A 16,751-nucleotide genomic window follows, 5' to 3' on the forward strand; every position below is an offset into this window, starting at 1 on the left:
ATAAAAACAATTGTACTCACTCGGTGTTACCACAAGCATCCTGACCGTCATACTCATCTATACCCTGCTCCTCTCTGAAAATGTAAAGACAAATAAGAAAATTTCTGAGACAAAGCAAGGAGCAAACACTGCAATGACCAAAGTCAGTGAGCCAACTCTGTAAATGCACAATGTATTATCACTAAGGAACGGATGAAAGTCTTACGTCTCTCTGTAAGACACCGTGTAGCTGAGTAAATCTCGAGGGTCAGGTGGTGTGAACTCGCTCCACCTCAGAATGATCATGTCCTTTCTGGTGTTGATTTCCTCGATCTCAAGTCTGCTGAAGGAGCCTGTAGGTGTTCATGTCAGTAAGACATCAGAATCATTCTTGAGGAGAACATTTACAATTACAGTCATTGTTGAAATTAAAGTCAGAAATGACACATTACTCATCCAGCCTGATTGACTAACTGGGTTGTAACTACACTGATTAAACCCCTGCCACGCATTCAGGACCTTTATACAACTTGTCCACTTCCCAACCAAGGTCATTGCTGGGTAGGGAGTAGCCTAGAATTCATCCTGTTCTAGATCCAGTTTGGTCCAGTTTTCAGAGTTTGATTTGTAGTCTGCCAGCACACACCACTTTTAAAGAGTAGTAGGCAACCCTGCCGATTAACCTCCAATCACAGATGACCCTATTCCCAAATAACACCCGAACCATGGTCTGGAGAGGGTCGAGAAGTCATGATCAGCTACATGTGACTGGGCTTTAGTATAGGCTGCCAAGAAATTTTCTAATCATAAAAATGTCACTGCATGATACACTTACATTGTGCCTGGTCCCCATTGGTCAATGTGGAGATGTCAGTGTCGGTTATAGTATCTGGGGGAAGTCCCACTTTCTCCACCATTGTGAGGATGACATGCCGGCACAGTTTTGGGTTGAAGTGGAAGAACAGCTTCCCTTCATCGATCGTCAAGTCTGTCCGATCCCACTCAAACAACTTCTCCAGGTTCCGATTATCCAACACGTAGAAAGCATAACTATAGATGACAAGGCAAAACACACAAAAATCAGAGATGTTGTCAGTCATCTTATGTAGGGTTGATCCTTCAAAACACTATAGAGTTAGGAATAATTTTCTTATTGCCTTCAACTCTTATGTAAGAAAAAACTGTTATGCTAAACTTTAGAAATGAGAGTTAAAAATGTTTCATAGATGTCTATCTTTCAGCCTTCTCCTGGTATTGGCTTGCTGGAAACTAGTAGTTAAAATCTGTTTTCTTAGAGATGTTCACTTTCCTTCAATGAATTTGGAACTCCATCAGGGCAGCTTTCTGAATCATAAACCGCACATCTGTATCTGACGAGCATCTCAGCAGGTACCTGAAACTTTGCACTTCACAGTTTATGTCATCACTACCAGACGGAACCACCCTGGGATGTTTTTAAAGCCTGCTGTTTTTCAGATGCATCAGAGACTCTTCGCTAATATTCCACAGGATCATCGTAAATACATGTACCGGTACACTGCCTTCCTGCCAACTTTTTTCTTTCTTACATAAACACATCAAAAGACTAACCTTTATAGTTTTAACTGCCTGTCCAAGAAGGTTACTGTTCAACAATGGGTAAGTATGTGATCAGAACTTCGAATTATCAGTTTTGGTACAAATTGGTGCGGTTATGGGTTCTACTTACCCATTCTCCTTCTGTATCCCTCGGATTCTCTTCAGACTGCGTAGGAAGTCCAGCGTTACCAGAGCGTACGAGCGCACGATGGCAACGTAGTGTCCGACCTCCTCAATCAGACCCAGGTTTTCCTCCAGCTCAGTGATGATGTTGTCTACAGAAACATTCCAGGAACACTATTGTCAGCATATCACACTAGACTTTCCACTAACATGAATGACCATTGCCCATTTCACTGAAAGGCTTAGAATATGATACAGCAAAGTTCATCATTCAGTAGTACTAAATCAAGGTGAGTGATAAAGCAAAGGAGCAAAAAACAGGTGAGGGGTCCTTATAAATGCAAAATTCAACACCCATGTAGGCACCCACAAGCTCCTCTACAGTCCACAAAGCAGAGGAAGGGATGTTATTTCCGATAGAGGACTTCGGCTTGTTCTGACAACAGAACATGATCTGGAAAGCTGGTCTTGTTTATTTGTTTGGGATAAACAGCAGACACTGGCAGCAGTGTGTCCTTCAAGATCCAGCTACAAGGTTAAGAGGAAACAGAGAACTCCCACAAAATTCCCAACAAAAACAAGCCCTACATTCCTAGCCAAGGTCTTCTCAATCCTTCGGGCCAAAGTCTGTACCAAATTTAACCGCTTTCCTTGGGAAAGATTTCTTGGAATTCTGGCTTGAGGGAAAAGTCTTTCCAAGCATATTCTTCTCTTTTGTGGAGGAAAAGCATTGCCTGCAAACAGCATTTGCATGCATTTTCTCTTGTGTCATGTCAATTGATTATTTAGACCCCCTCTCTCGACTTTGCAGCCAAATTTGACTACTTCATCTTTGTTGTCTACACATCCAGTCTATAGTGCAAATTCTGCAAAACAACAACACTTCACTGGCATTGAGAGTACTGCATTCCTTATGTCCAGGACATGTTCTTGTCAAAAATAGCACAACCTTGGATGAACCTTTACCTTGTTTGCAAACACAGAGCCAACTAAATACTTAGCTCCAGGAAAACATCAAGTTTTGCAGAGGACAGGTGGTAAATATCTTAAAAAGATAAAACAATTCACAAACTATTTCATCTTTGTAAGATTTCTGTTGTTCTTAACATTGAGATTTTAAAGTTGAATACAGAAATGACAGAATTCTCTACTCTCCTATCATTCAACACCAGCAGAATACTTCCAAGATCTGGAATGTTGCTTGGAGAACTTGTGGACACTTGGTAGTCCTTGTTTGTAAAACACTTACACCTTGCTTGGTTTATGTCCTTGACTTGGGCAAGGTCAGTCTGAAACTTGGGTTTCTGCCTTCTTGACACTTACCAAAACAGGAAGTCTAAAGCTGAGGCAGATTATAACCTGCGGGTGTCTGTACAAATAGGGGAACAAGTTCAACAACAGGGACAGGGGTTTGCAGTGAGAGCTCAAACGATAAAGTTCTCACTTTTTTGCCTATATGTTGTCTCTGATTATAGAATCATCACTCAATTATGACTATGGCTCCTTTTGTTTGTGCTGCCTATTTAGGCCAACATATCTGAGTTTCTTCTGCCATTTTAAAAACGATCGGCAGTTGCTTGCTTCCTGTAAACTGATGACATTTTCAGCATAGTAGCATAATGTTAACAAAACTGAATAACTGGAGGTGAAACAAAGTACCAACTAATAATGTTAGCCTTTGCTCCCCTTAAGATTCACTTGGCCACGACCTTGGCAAGGACGACCTTGATGGAAAGCTCCATGTTGAAAAACAGGAAATAGCTGGAACTTATAAGGGCTTCCTCAGGCCTTAGGGTGTCTGCAACTTCTCCCTGTGGTGACATTTTTCTAAAATAGCTGAGGGATTTACCACCCAACAATACATGACAGCCTCTCCATCCCTTCAAATGATCTGGCAGCATCACAATCATCATTTCGGCAAACATTTCAACCCCCTGACGCAAATTCCTGCCCTCGTTTGAAGTCAAAAGAATCAAATTTGAAGGAATAACAACTAACCTACCAGCATGGTTAATCCATAATAGCATTACAGCAACAACAATTTATTTCCAGGTTTTCTCTAGGTTTGGACAATGTGATGTTTTCTGTGACAGACATGAGCAAAGCTGAGTTGTACATTGGCAGGACAAAGCATGAAGAGCTAGCCTGTAATACAGACTAAACATGCCGAGGGTGTCACCCATGTGGCGTTACATGGAAATATCCTGTTGGTCAGCTTCACACCTGCATCTGGGACGTACAGTCTTTCTCAAGGTGAAATCTAATGTACAGCAATAGACTTAAAATTCTTCAGCAATTCCACCAACATCTTGCTGGAGCTTGACTTGCTTTGTAAACATCCTTGATCTGTGGTGAGTTAGGGACTAAAATCTTTTCCAGGCAACATATTCTTAAGGCTAGGCTGACTTTATCATCACCAGATGCATTAGTTAATGTGCAACTGAACTGCATTTAGAACGAATTCTATTTTTTGTTGTTAAAACAATCCTTCACAATTGCTTCCTGTCTTCTGCATCTTATTTTTGTTGTCTTGCTAACATTGCAAACAATTTATGTCACACGGTGGCATTGTGAGGATTGAGGGAAGGGCATAATGCTAGGCCATTTGAACCATAACATGAGTGATGTTAATGTACATCAGTTACATAACATCTTCCTTGATATGCGGGACAGTGGGACTAACAGCCCAAAATTGGTGACATGGTTACAGCATAACAACTGATCACAGCAGCTAAAAGCATCTTCACTGTAGAATTCAATACAGGTATAGTATAAAAATGTATATCACACGTGCCCATTCCTAAATGTGACATTCATATTCATCTTCTTTTGAAGTTTGAGGTCCCCTAAGAAATCTATGAAAGGCTTTAAACCTTGGAGATGAACTATTCTCCATGGCGTTGCTGAGCATCTTGATACAGGGTAAAGGTTTGAAAGTCCCATCCATGTCTGGTGGAAATCCTTCAGTAGGAAAACTACATGTTTTGACTGTTTTGAATGTTTGACTGTTTTGAATGTTTATGACTGGCAAATGGTACTCCCTGTATTCACCATTTCTTCCATACTTGGCTAGTACATACTACAGGGAGTACCATTTGCCAGTCATAAACATTGTAGATTTTACTTTGCTGACCTGTTGTAGTTTAAAACTTTCAATTTCTTCTAAGGGATTTTATTTCTCAAACAAGCAGTATAGGTACTGACCTCCTCCACGGATGCTTATCTTCAGTTCCTCCTCAATGATGGTACATCCACGGAACCTCTGAGCCGCTGCCAGGGAGTCCACCAGCCCACCTTTACATGCTGTAACAACCACAATACAGTAAACCACTGTGTGATACCACACCAGCCCACCTTTACATGCTGTAACAACCACAATACAGTAAACCACTGGATGATACCACCTGTACTGGGCTATGATCACTTGACTTCTTGTGACATCAATGAAACTGATGATTTTCTTACTCAATGTACATTTTATACTTCCACAAATTGCAGCATACATAGATTAGTATGAAAAGTTTCTTCTGGTACCAGCCAGAAACTGATACTGACAGTCAGGTAGTAGTCTGTATACATATGTACATGTCGGATACTTACATTTGGGACATTGTCCCTCACACTCCGTACACAATCGTGGGTTGTTAACGTCCGTGGTGTACCCACTGGGGCATTCTGGGATACACTTCCGATGGTGCAACTTCCACACCGCATTGGTGGTGTTTGGACACTCGTCCTCCGTGATACACCGTCGGTCTTTATACTACATTGAGATAAAGTGAATTAAGAATTTGTCTTCACTTCAATAACTTAACACTTCACTCAACTCAAAGCAAAATTCTGGTACTCTATAATTTTACAAACAAAATACATTTACAGTAAAAGCAGTTTTTTTTCCAGCATTACAGTGTGTTTTTTAATATCTATCGTACCTGATATGTATCTGGTGGACATTGTATGAGACATTCCCCATTATGGACGAAGTACTTGCAGGCCACACAGTCTCTTTCAGTCGGACCATCGCACCCACCAATACAGTTTTCATGACAACAGCCGGAGGATCCATCCAGACAATTCCCAAGGCAGCTTTCTGGACAAACTGGAGAAAAGAAAGAAGAAAAAAATCATTATTGTTGATGTTCAACAGTTTTGTGGTGCTTTAGATTAAAGAAAAAGATGTGATAATACTGGAAATGTCGCACTGAAATATACATTGAGAAAAAACACTCTGAACTATCAATTCTGTTATGCTCCATACACTTGATTTGGGGCATCAGAAATTGCATCTTTGGGAAGACACTCATGCATACACCCTACCGTCAGTACCCCGGTCCGACTTGTTTTCAGTCGGCATGTTTTTGTGCTACCGCTCTTCCACCTAATTAGTACGGAAGTATTTAGACTACCAGATTAGTCTTTACGGTGAGAAAATTACCCTTCCCTCCCTCAGACTGGAGACCTTTTATCTCATTAGGCCTTTGTTATTGGCGCACACAATTTCTATTTGTTTCCCCGTAACATCATTATGAATTCCCCTTGCTACATTGTACATGCCGCTTAATGGGTTAGATGTATGTGCACATCTTTTGTTCAGTATCCCTTTGCATTTGACATCAGAATCAAGTCTTGTACGAGTTCTGGCAGTAAAAAGGAAGCGTCAGCACATCTTGGCCTATGTGTAAGACATCTTGCTGTTCTACTTGCTCTCTGTTTACAGCATCTCTTCCAAGAGTCTTTGTCATCAGTCATGGCCAGCTGCCAAGCTTTACTATACAAAAACTGCCTCCTGCTTATCCATGCTTGAGCATAACAAGGCTTTACAAAACTTTGGACCCTCTCCTAGTTCCCATGACGTCAAACCCAGCTCCTTGCTGGGAAAGGATCCTTAACAAGCTGGAAAAATCAATGCTTTTGTGGCGAGGAAAGAAAAACAACCCTGACTGTGACTTGTGGCGGCTCTACAGTATTGGAGGTTTCCTTATGACTGTAACTCAAGTGCATTTTCAACAATCCTGTAAATCACAAATCTTCAGACCACAGAGGGCACATCACTAATCATAGCTGTAAGAAGAGTAATTTTCTAGACATATCTTCTGAAGGTTATGACAAATATTCAAAGACTATTATTGTCCTTGTGCCTGACATGATATATGCATAATTATTCATTATGCCAACAGCTTTTAATAGTTTTCATCTTGAGCTTGGTATAGCCTTGCCTAGATAATGCTCATGGACTGTAAGGTAATGGTTCCTAAAGCAACTGGACAAAAATTGAAATCGGTCAGGCAGTTCCTGTCTTTCGTCCAGCCAAGGACAGTTTCAAATTTTTGCCAGCTGGTTGAGTAACGTTTACCCTGGGTTCTGATTACCTGGATGTATAACCTTCACCTTCATCCAGGTATTCATGGATTGTTTTCTAAACTTGACATTTGTGATAGACAAACTGACAGTACAAAGGGATTCTCTGATCACTTTAGGATGTAAGGTCAATGTTTTGACAACAAGCCAAAGAACCTGGTTTGGTTTTTCAACAACAACAATACAGAATAGGAATAATATCCAATGACGCACACGTGGGCCCATTTCCCTCATCCCCCTGCATGTCTCTCATCATGCAACAGGAAAAACAGCTTACAATATCACTTCTGAGAACACCCTTGCATGAGCACCCCCTGTCTTGCGCATGAAAACTGCAGGATGCTTTTGATCAGTTGTCTGACAGAGCTGCAACAGTATCAACCTGACACATTGAAGTCAGATCCTGGTAAGAAGTCTTGCACTGACCCTTCCATCCACCTTGGCTCAAAGTCATGATGGGAGAGACATTCCCCACCAAATATTTGCCTCTCCTCTGCCCCATTACGACCTTCTGCATCACATTTCAAAGGATATCCCTGGCAGGGCCTAATTCCTGTCTGGGACGGAGGTTCTCAAGGAATAGTTACGACTAGGAGGTAAGACTAGTCTGAAGTCGTACCGATGAAAGTTGATAATAGCCTTGATCATGATGAAGATGAAGCTGAATGCACCACAAATGTTTTTAAATTTTCAGGCAATTCTCCTTACTGTTTTATGTGAAATACAATTAAAATGTTTATCTTCTTCCAACAAGTTTATTTGAAGAAGAAAAATGCTTGTGTCTATCTCTCGAAAACAATGACTCCAGAACGAAGGTATGTGGAATACTGGCAAACAATGCCAATCAAAGTGATGGGTATTGTTAGAATCCATGACAGTATCACGCACTGCAGGGCCTAAACAAGGGAGAGACATCCTTCTTCCCTGGCCTGTGGCATGTTAGGAATGTGGTCGCTCTCCTTGAGCAAAAACAAGCTGCTGACCTGAAAGGAGCACACTGCATTGTGACACCTCTGCCATTTTGTAAGCATCACAACATTGTATTTTCCTGCTGATTACCATGTTCAACTGTACGGTTGTTTATACAGCATTCAAGAGAAGGACCATAAGTGCCAAACAGTCTGTATTTTTCGCTGTCTTTAGAATATGGAAAATTTTACACCAGACAAGGATAGAAACCATAAAAATTATATCAAAGGTGTCAACGCAATTCTTACAACTGTCTTGTTTGGTCTATCCCAAATACCTTACACCACTGAGCGCACAACGACCTCCCACATGTCGGAATAAATGGGTGGGAGCACCTTTCACACACCTGCCTCGACAACAACAACTTTATGGGATATTTCATGGATGACTGGCACAAGGTGGGGCACCTCAACCTTTCAGTAACGACATAACAACTTCAGACAATTGAACAGGACTCTGTGCCTTGCGGCATATGACTTCCAGTGCATTGACCCTCCTGTAGACAACAACCTTGCATAACCTACCTGTATAGAAGGGAGGAGGTTTATCAAGGTCAGAGAACCAGTAAAAACTAACAAGTTACATGGTGATAAAATGTGCCCTTCTTCATAATTAGACTTAAGAATCTCAAATTTCCTACACATTTCTTTCAGGCAATTAAACTGCCCAGTGTACAGTACCCAAGTGCATCCAATTGCGTAACTTTTTTTTGGCATAAACTGAATGAAATAATCAGTATGATTGACTATGAATTCAATTATCTATCCAAGCATTAGATTAATTCATCTTATCCTTGAGACCAAGTAATATTCTAAATAGTTCCCAAACTGCTCTATTTCTGTTACTAGTTCTACAATTGGTGTACTTATTTATAAATGTCCTTTCTCTGTTGCTACTAAGTGGTCGCATCCAAAAAAATTAGGCCAGGAATTTTGACCTATATGAAGGAAGGTTCAGAGAGAGTTCATGTTAAACTGGCTAACTACGAGCCAAATCAATTTGTACACTGTGAACACAACAAACAAGACATTGATGTGGATGAAATCACCACATACTTCTGATACCTCGGCCAAATTGATAGTAATTCTCACTAGGTCAGACCTATAAATATCCCCATATCAACATCCTATCAGACCTAGGTGTATCCCATATCTCTGGCCCAGTAATATCACCTCTTGTGCGAGTAGTGGCTTAGAGCTTCTCAATATAGGGTTGAGCCTCTCAATCCATACATATTCTATAACTCGATATGATCTGCATGCCAATGAATCCACAGCAACTTGGCTGTACGCAACAGACCCAAGTGAAACGCTTCCACATTTGGATAGAAATATCAAGTCCCTACATCACGACATTAAAATTCTTCGGGCGAAAAAATGAGAGATAGTCTTTTTCCATTTTTCATGTAATTCCTAGAAATTTGATGCAAAAACCATTCCATTGGAAATTGACAAATTTGAATATACAAATGTACTAAAAATCATTTAAACCTTAAAAACCTTTGAAACTTTTGTGTGTGAAACTAAACCCTTTCTCTTACCACTTCCTTTGTGTTATGTTGACATTCCCTATGAAATGAAACTGTATGCCAATGTTTCTTTGATGACCCTTCTCAATGAGATATACCATGGCAAATTATTGGGCTAAATTAAGAACACTTGTAATTAGATTTTTCCTGCTTCATACATATTTTGTTTCAGCAAATTATACTAAAAATAGGCTATGTTTGTGATTACATGGGAACAAATCTGGAGCAATTCTTTTCTCATTTTATGTTGTAACGTTGAATTGAAGTTGTGCTGGACAAAATCAAACAAAATCATTCTTGAAGCAACAATCAAAATACTATAAGAAGAAAGGTTGTTAAGATTTGTAGAGTCCACTCTATGACAACTGTTAAACCAGTAAGAACAGGTTCTGGGTCACCAAACCCACATGGCAACACCGGCTGCCTGCATCACACGTGGACTGCACCATGCTAGCCTAAAGCCAACAAGAGTTCATCGACTACTTTTTCTTATCAGTTGCAGGACCCGTGTGGCCTTGGTGCTGCGCTTGCGTAATCAAACTAACCTCGCAACACCCCCGACAACCTGTTATACTACAAACACCACAGCAGGATGTGGTACTATTTTTGTTGTACAGGTGCAGTTTGTAGTGAGTATAAGGAGGCAGACAAAGGTACCAGCTGTTAGAGTAAAAACTGACACAACATGTACCTTATTTTGCCAGTAACCTTGTAAACAGCCTAGGTACCTGTACTTTCACGTGACTCACAGTTGACAATCGACCAAGGGTCACCTCCTTTCATAGTACAACCTGAACAAACACCTGTCTGTGCTAGGTGTTACATAAACAATTGTACACTGGCTCAAAACAATGACATGGCTAGATTAGTAGAAAGATACAAAAAGACTATACCTCTCACAGCCGTGCATTCTATTTCAAGTTCAACAGTTCTATTTTTACAATTTCAATCTGTACATCAAAATAACCAGAACTTTGATTATAATATAACAGCTAGATATACTTGACCTACTCATCAACTACTTTTCTTTTCAAAATACAAGCTTTAATTTACATAGGTATATATACACTTTTTGTGGCATGTCCACAAGGGAGTTTTGAGCATAATATTGGCCCAAATCCATCTCGTGCATTGAATCAAAAGCATTACATTGTGTCCTGGAGTTTTGCTATTGTATGGCTCAAACTGATCTGGAACAATTAAGACTTGGCCAAAACTATGTGAGAAATGCCTGATAAATGGGACAGAAATTTTGTCTTTCCTCCCAGCTGAAATCCTCCCAGCCTTCCTAGAAATGGGTCTCCTACAAGCAGATCTCTGGAGTTAGTGTGTGGCATGCCAGAACACATACTTCATCCATAGTGATCTGAGATGACCCTTGCCATCTAATTGCCCACTTGCTATGTTTTTTTCTGAATTGGTCATAAAAATTGTCTGTGGTCCTTGACAGATTCTATCCTGGGTAACACAGATTGGGCAGCTCTAAGTCAAGAATCTAAGAAAAATAAGAAGCAGGTGAGGAAACAGACAGCTCCAATTCAGGAATCTGAGAAAACATGAACCAGGTGAGAAAGGTGAAGCAGACAAGGCTAAATATACTTCAATTAACCAATATCCATAGTATCCAAATCATCCAAGTACAGTATCATTGCTTCTTATAGTTACACCATCACACAAAGTATAAAAAAAATGTTTTCTACAGTATCAATTTCTCACTCATTAATGCAGTATTCAAATCAGAATAGGCTTCTTAGTATATAGTATATATTTGGATCATATATATTATGTGTGTGTGTGTGTGTTTGTGTGTGTGTGTGTATTTGTTTGTGTTTGTGTAAAATACAGGTGTGACAAATTGAGTGGACAAGACAGAAGGATCATGGATGATCTCATGAAAATGGTGTCCTACTTGCTTTCAATAAAAGTTACGGTCAAAGATAAACATCTCTTCACTTGGTCTAGGTACAATATGCCAAAAGGTAAGCCTATTTTTAGATGAGACACATCTGGATCAAATATGAAGGTAGTATAAGGACACCTGAAAAGGAATATGCCAAAAATACAAAATCTAAAAAAAGGATTTTGATTTGGTTTAAATACTGTTAGCACTATCCACTCAAAACAAATACTTGACTGCGGATGGCAGCCCCTCTCTCAAGCACCCAGCTGCTAAAATTAACCACCCTGCTTATGGTTACCCATAACACGGGGACCTTTTCATACACCAAAATACTGCTATTAATAGTTCTTATCGACATGCCACTTCCTTGGTGTTGCTTCCCCAAATATTTTCCTTCCTTGCGTTATGACTGGACACATCTGACTTGTGGAGTGGGTAATCAATGAATGCTATATGACCGCCTGCTAATTAAATTTTATAGAAGTAACTTTTCTCACAAAGAAAAAACAGCTTTTTGAAATAAGCTTCTGATTGACAGTATGAGAGTATGTCTTTTAGCATAAAACTGAGGAGTAAGCTTTGTACTGGCTGCCCTTTATTTTCATCAACACTAATAAAAAAGACTTGCATATCTGATCTCTGAGATACAAGCAATCAGAGATGGCAGACTTCACCCTTAACACTAAGCTGAATTATGTATATAGGAAATATCACAATATAAATGCTCTTGCTTCTGCAACTGAAAAAATGACTACGAAAGTCATAATATGTGTAATATCTATTTAATCACCCCAAAATATAGTTGATTTATAAAGGGACCTACGTAAATCTAAATAAAATAGATGTGCAACCTAGAAAAAAAGTAATAATTTTGTGATCAACCAACATCATAAAATACTAAAATGTAAAAATGGATTTTCCTTCATATCTATGCCCTCTCCTCTACACAGTCTAGATGACACTGCCCTGTGTTGTATGTAAATGTATGTGTAGTGCTGACCTATAAAGGGAGTAGAGTAACAGTAGTTCAGGGACACCTGCTTCACTCTGTTAACCTCCTCAACCCTCGGATACCCCCTAGTATTCCCTTGCAGTGTCTACAGTACACTGGGACCTTTCCTCCCGACCTAGTGCCCCACTCTTAAATACTGCAGTGGAAACCCATACTGAACAAACAGTCCTCATCTAGAAACATTTACAAGTCAAATTTAGAAAAAAGCTGATCTGCTCTCAAATGCTTTCAATTTAGATGATATTGCAAATCATTCAGGGGAAATCTTTAACAAGATGACTTATCAGATAAAGATAACAAAACAACTTCTGAGAATACCCCATAGCTATTTTTAGTTTGCAATTTGTTTCTTGCTTTGCTGGTTTGAAGTTGTTTGAGCCACTCCCGGTGTTTGTGACACAAACCTGGTGACATATGGCACACATCAGCCTGCAGCTGGGTTATTGATGATCAATACTCAATGACTACAGATGTTACCTATTTTTCATTCATCTCTAAGTACTGCATGCTAGTCTTCTTGTAACCAAACTGAAGACCCATCAGTACAAGTAACACGATTCCTCTTATGCAAAGTGTTCCACTTGCACTGCAATGGCTCCAGCATCCATGTAGGCACCATCAGCAGAGCCCTGGATTTCCATCAAAACAAAAACATGGTCATCAATCAGGCTTCCCAGCATGCACTGCTGTCTGCCCTAATCACAAAGAATGGCCTCTCCTGTGGCTGGTTGGTGGCTCCCTCTCTGATGTCCCCAAACAGTAATAACCTCGTCAACAACACCTCACTAGCACAGGTGGTCTCTCTGCACAACAGTATCCTAGGTGAACTGTTCTCACTATCTCTTATTAACAAATTCCTACAGCAATTTAGTCCAGGCCCCTTTGGGACAAGCCTGGATGACAGCCAACACATCTCCAATCAGGCTCTTACATAACTCATAAATGAGGCACCATAAAACCCAATCCAATTGCGACATCATTTTGGTATATTTTTTCCTCCACTCCTTCATCATAGGTATGCACCTAAAAAGAATATTCCTACAATGTTATACTAATATACAGAATACGAGCCCCCCCCCCCATGAACTGTAATGATTGTTCATCAACTTAATGAAGAGGAATGGGAGGCAGAAATGAAAAAAAAAAATCTAGTAAGTCCAGGAATTATTAAAAATGCTTAAACCCCTGAAATATTATTTGGCACATAATCCAGAGCAAATTTCAGAACCATACGGTCTTCATGTACATTGGGTACATTTATCACATTTATGGTTATCATTGGCACAGGTGAACACAAACACACACACCCTCAAATCAAAAGAAAATATTGGTGGCAACGCTGCATAGAAACCATACAGCAATGCGTGCCAACAACAATAGGCAGAGGGTTCCGACAACTACCACATAGTATTGAGCCAGGATTGCTTTTTTTTATGTTCACAGTGACCTAAATCCACATATTGCCTAGATTTCTGAAGCAAAACAAACCATAAGAGGCCCATGGGAGCAGGTCTTAATTTCACCAAGGAGGCCAGTTGTGCATTGGCACTTAATCAATCCTCCATAATGGTATCCACCAACAAACCAACCTGTCTGCCCTATTAGTAACACTTCAGGAGGAGCATGCAAATAAGTGGCCAGTGCTAAGTACAGTGCCATCTGCCTACTGATTTACTCTTGCAACTCAATATACACCTCTTCATATTCCTCACGTGTAAGCACGTCAACCGATGATGATGATGCATATTCAATACTGGCGGATTTTGCTCTTTTTTGGTCTGTTGCCACCAGAAGAAAATTATCTAGGTAGAATGCTTTGTTTACTACACGTGGGATCTTTTGACTCTGTGATCAGATGGGTTGCTTTCATCTGAGGTGACACGTCTTAAGTCGGACAGCACGTAGTTCCACATACCACACTTGTACCTGGAGATAAAAAATGCCTTCCTGACCCTCTTTATCCCCAGACATTTAAGAAAACTAACAAAATGGGCTGCTAGGAAGTGTACCTAGTGAGTTAAAGGTTAACGCATCCAGCATTGCCCCAAACTTTGTAGGTATGCTTGTATCTATAAATTGTTCACAGTTCACCGGAGGAATGGAATGGAGACATTTCCAGTATATATCCAGTACTGCTCTTGCTGATATAGGGCTAAGAGCAGATCCTCAAAGAGTCAAAACCTAACTTTTCATTGGACTCCTCGGACTGATCTTTCAAGCAGCCAAGTATTTGCCACTGTGCCAAGTTACACATCAGCTCAGTGCCAGACCACATTGCTGGCATGACTTGAATTAGTACCTACCAAACAATAGTGTCTTACATATTCCATCCTAAGAACCTGCTCAGATATTTTGCTGAAGTCAGTTGCCTTCAGAAGCAAAACATTCAAAACAATACACTGTGTCATCTCACTGTTAAAGTCAATACTGTATACTACTTCTGTGGACAAACATTCAGGTGCAAACACAAGGAGCAAGAAGAGCAACATCTTCCTCGAGGATGGAGATGACATCTCCCCAGGTGCATTCAGGAGAGAAGATGAGCCTGACCTTTAGCTGAACTGACATCACTCCTGCCAGCACAACTTGTTGATGAATATGCAGACTGCTTCCTTTTAACAGGGAATGCCAACTATCAAGTGTCTTCGCTTTACAGGCACCCCACCCCCCTACAGTTCTCCTCTCCATTCAATTACATGGGCCCACATGCGGGTGTTTTACGTTGTTTTCATTGCCTCTTTTCTGGAATTTTTATCATTTCAGTTTGTGCGGCCAGATTCCTACTGGGTTTTTATGGGACATTCCTGTAGTCCCTGCAAACTGGAAGATGATGCCCTCTATTTGTGCTGCTTTGAAGTAAGTGCTTGCTGTTGTTTACTAGAGGGGGGGTGAGGCAATTGATGTGATGACAGAAGTTCCGTGGTGTTGTTTTGTCAGATTGGGAGAGCAAAGTTCGGAAGAATGTGGGAGAGCTGTAAACAGCAATGTTCTACAAACGCTTTAACGAGCCGGCTGGACAGAGGATCTTTGTTTAGGGTGGGATCGCCAGCCCCACCCCCACCCATAAGTCAAGTTTATAGCCCCATTTGGCCAACTTTACTTCTTGGTTCAAAAAGTTCAGCCCAGAGGTCAGCCAGCGGTCACTGACTGGGCAGGCAAAAGTGGGCGGAGTACATGTTTCCCAGAGGATTCTGGGAAGCAGCACCCCCAAGGTTGTTGTCCTATCACATACAAGAAGACCCTGCTTATATTTAGGGCCATCTGTGCTTTGAAGTTTGGCCATGCTACATAAAGTCCATATGCCCCTAAATTCTGCTGTGTAAAATCCCTGCCAGTGAAAGAAGAGAGAGAAGGGTAGAGCACGCTGGGGGACCACAGGGGTGGATGTGGCTGACGTCCAAAATCTGCATCTGCAGTTTTTACTGGCCAGGTTCAACTTGTAAAAGATGAAAGTCAAAGGGTTCGTTTCTTCGAATCTACATAAGCTTATCCTGATGTCTCTGCGTTTGCTAAGGCAAACAACTTTTCCCCCATCAGCATATATTATCCATATAACAAGCCTGGTTTGCTGGTGGTCAGTATTAAACTCGAGTATTGATCAATTGATCATCATTGATAATAACTGTAGACAGTTCATCAATTGCAGAAGAAGACTAGAAAATAATTTTTATCTTGGGATGGACTTCCTTGAGCAGGATTATCAACTAAAACTTGACAGTATAACTCCAGTATACAATCCTGGCTTTTACAAGAAAACAGCCTGGAACAAACTGCTTCTCATGATAGGCAATCAACTTGAGCAGCTTTGTTTCCCTACTGGTGCCCAAAAATAACATCCTGTCCTCTTTTGACAACTTGAGGAAAACAAGAAAACACCATAAGCCAAAGTGCATATACGCTCTTTCCACGCGCGCACTTCCTTTACAGGTGTATCAACTGTTCAGTTGCATTCCTAAAATGTCACTCATTGTTTGTCCACCATTGTGGCTGTGCCAAGGAGGAAGCTGCTACCCAGTCTGTTAACAAGTTGTTTTTCAGGAAAGGGACACAATAGCTGGTGCTAAGCCATGTTTTTGTCGCAAACACCCAGGGTTTTAGAAAGTACATTTTTAGCAAAACAGGCTGCCGTGCCATATTTTCCCCCCAGATTGGTCATTTTAGCACCTCACTATTACCTTTATCCTGGATAGAACCCCAACACCTATGGCTGAACTGTGTCAAAGGGTAATAGTGCAATAATGGGTCAAAAACAAAGCACCATTTCCCAGAATTTCCTGACCACTCAACCATGGGGTAGTGCTGCA

General features: G+C 40.6%; 1 protein-coding gene across 2 annotated transcripts in view; it reads right to left on the reverse strand.

The window, feature by feature from the left end:
- The window catches only part of LOC118410612 (insulin-like peptide receptor), a 41,599-nt gene that overhangs the window by 13,437 nt on the left and 11,411 nt on the right, over positions 1-16,751 (reverse strand). For both annotated transcript variants that reach the window (XM_035812391.1, XM_035812390.1), the window contains exons 3-9: positions 5,613-5,779; positions 5,281-5,443; positions 4,885-4,983; positions 1,688-1,832; positions 815-1,029; positions 206-332; positions 21-74 (exon numbers count right to left, since the gene is read on the reverse strand). In XM_035812391.1, coding sequence (XP_035668284.1) covers positions 21-74; positions 206-332; positions 815-1,029; positions 1,688-1,832; positions 4,885-4,983; positions 5,281-5,443; positions 5,613-5,779 — 970 coding nt within the window. The remainder of the gene's footprint in view (positions 1-20; positions 75-205; positions 333-814; positions 1,030-1,687; positions 1,833-4,884; positions 4,984-5,280; positions 5,444-5,612; positions 5,780-16,751) is intronic.

Source organism: Branchiostoma floridae, chromosome 2 (genome assembly GCF_000003815.2).
Source record: "Branchiostoma floridae strain S238N-H82 chromosome 2, Bfl_VNyyK, whole genome shotgun sequence".
Classification (NCBI taxonomy): Eukaryota; Metazoa; Chordata; class Leptocardii; order Amphioxiformes; family Branchiostomatidae; genus Branchiostoma; species Branchiostoma floridae.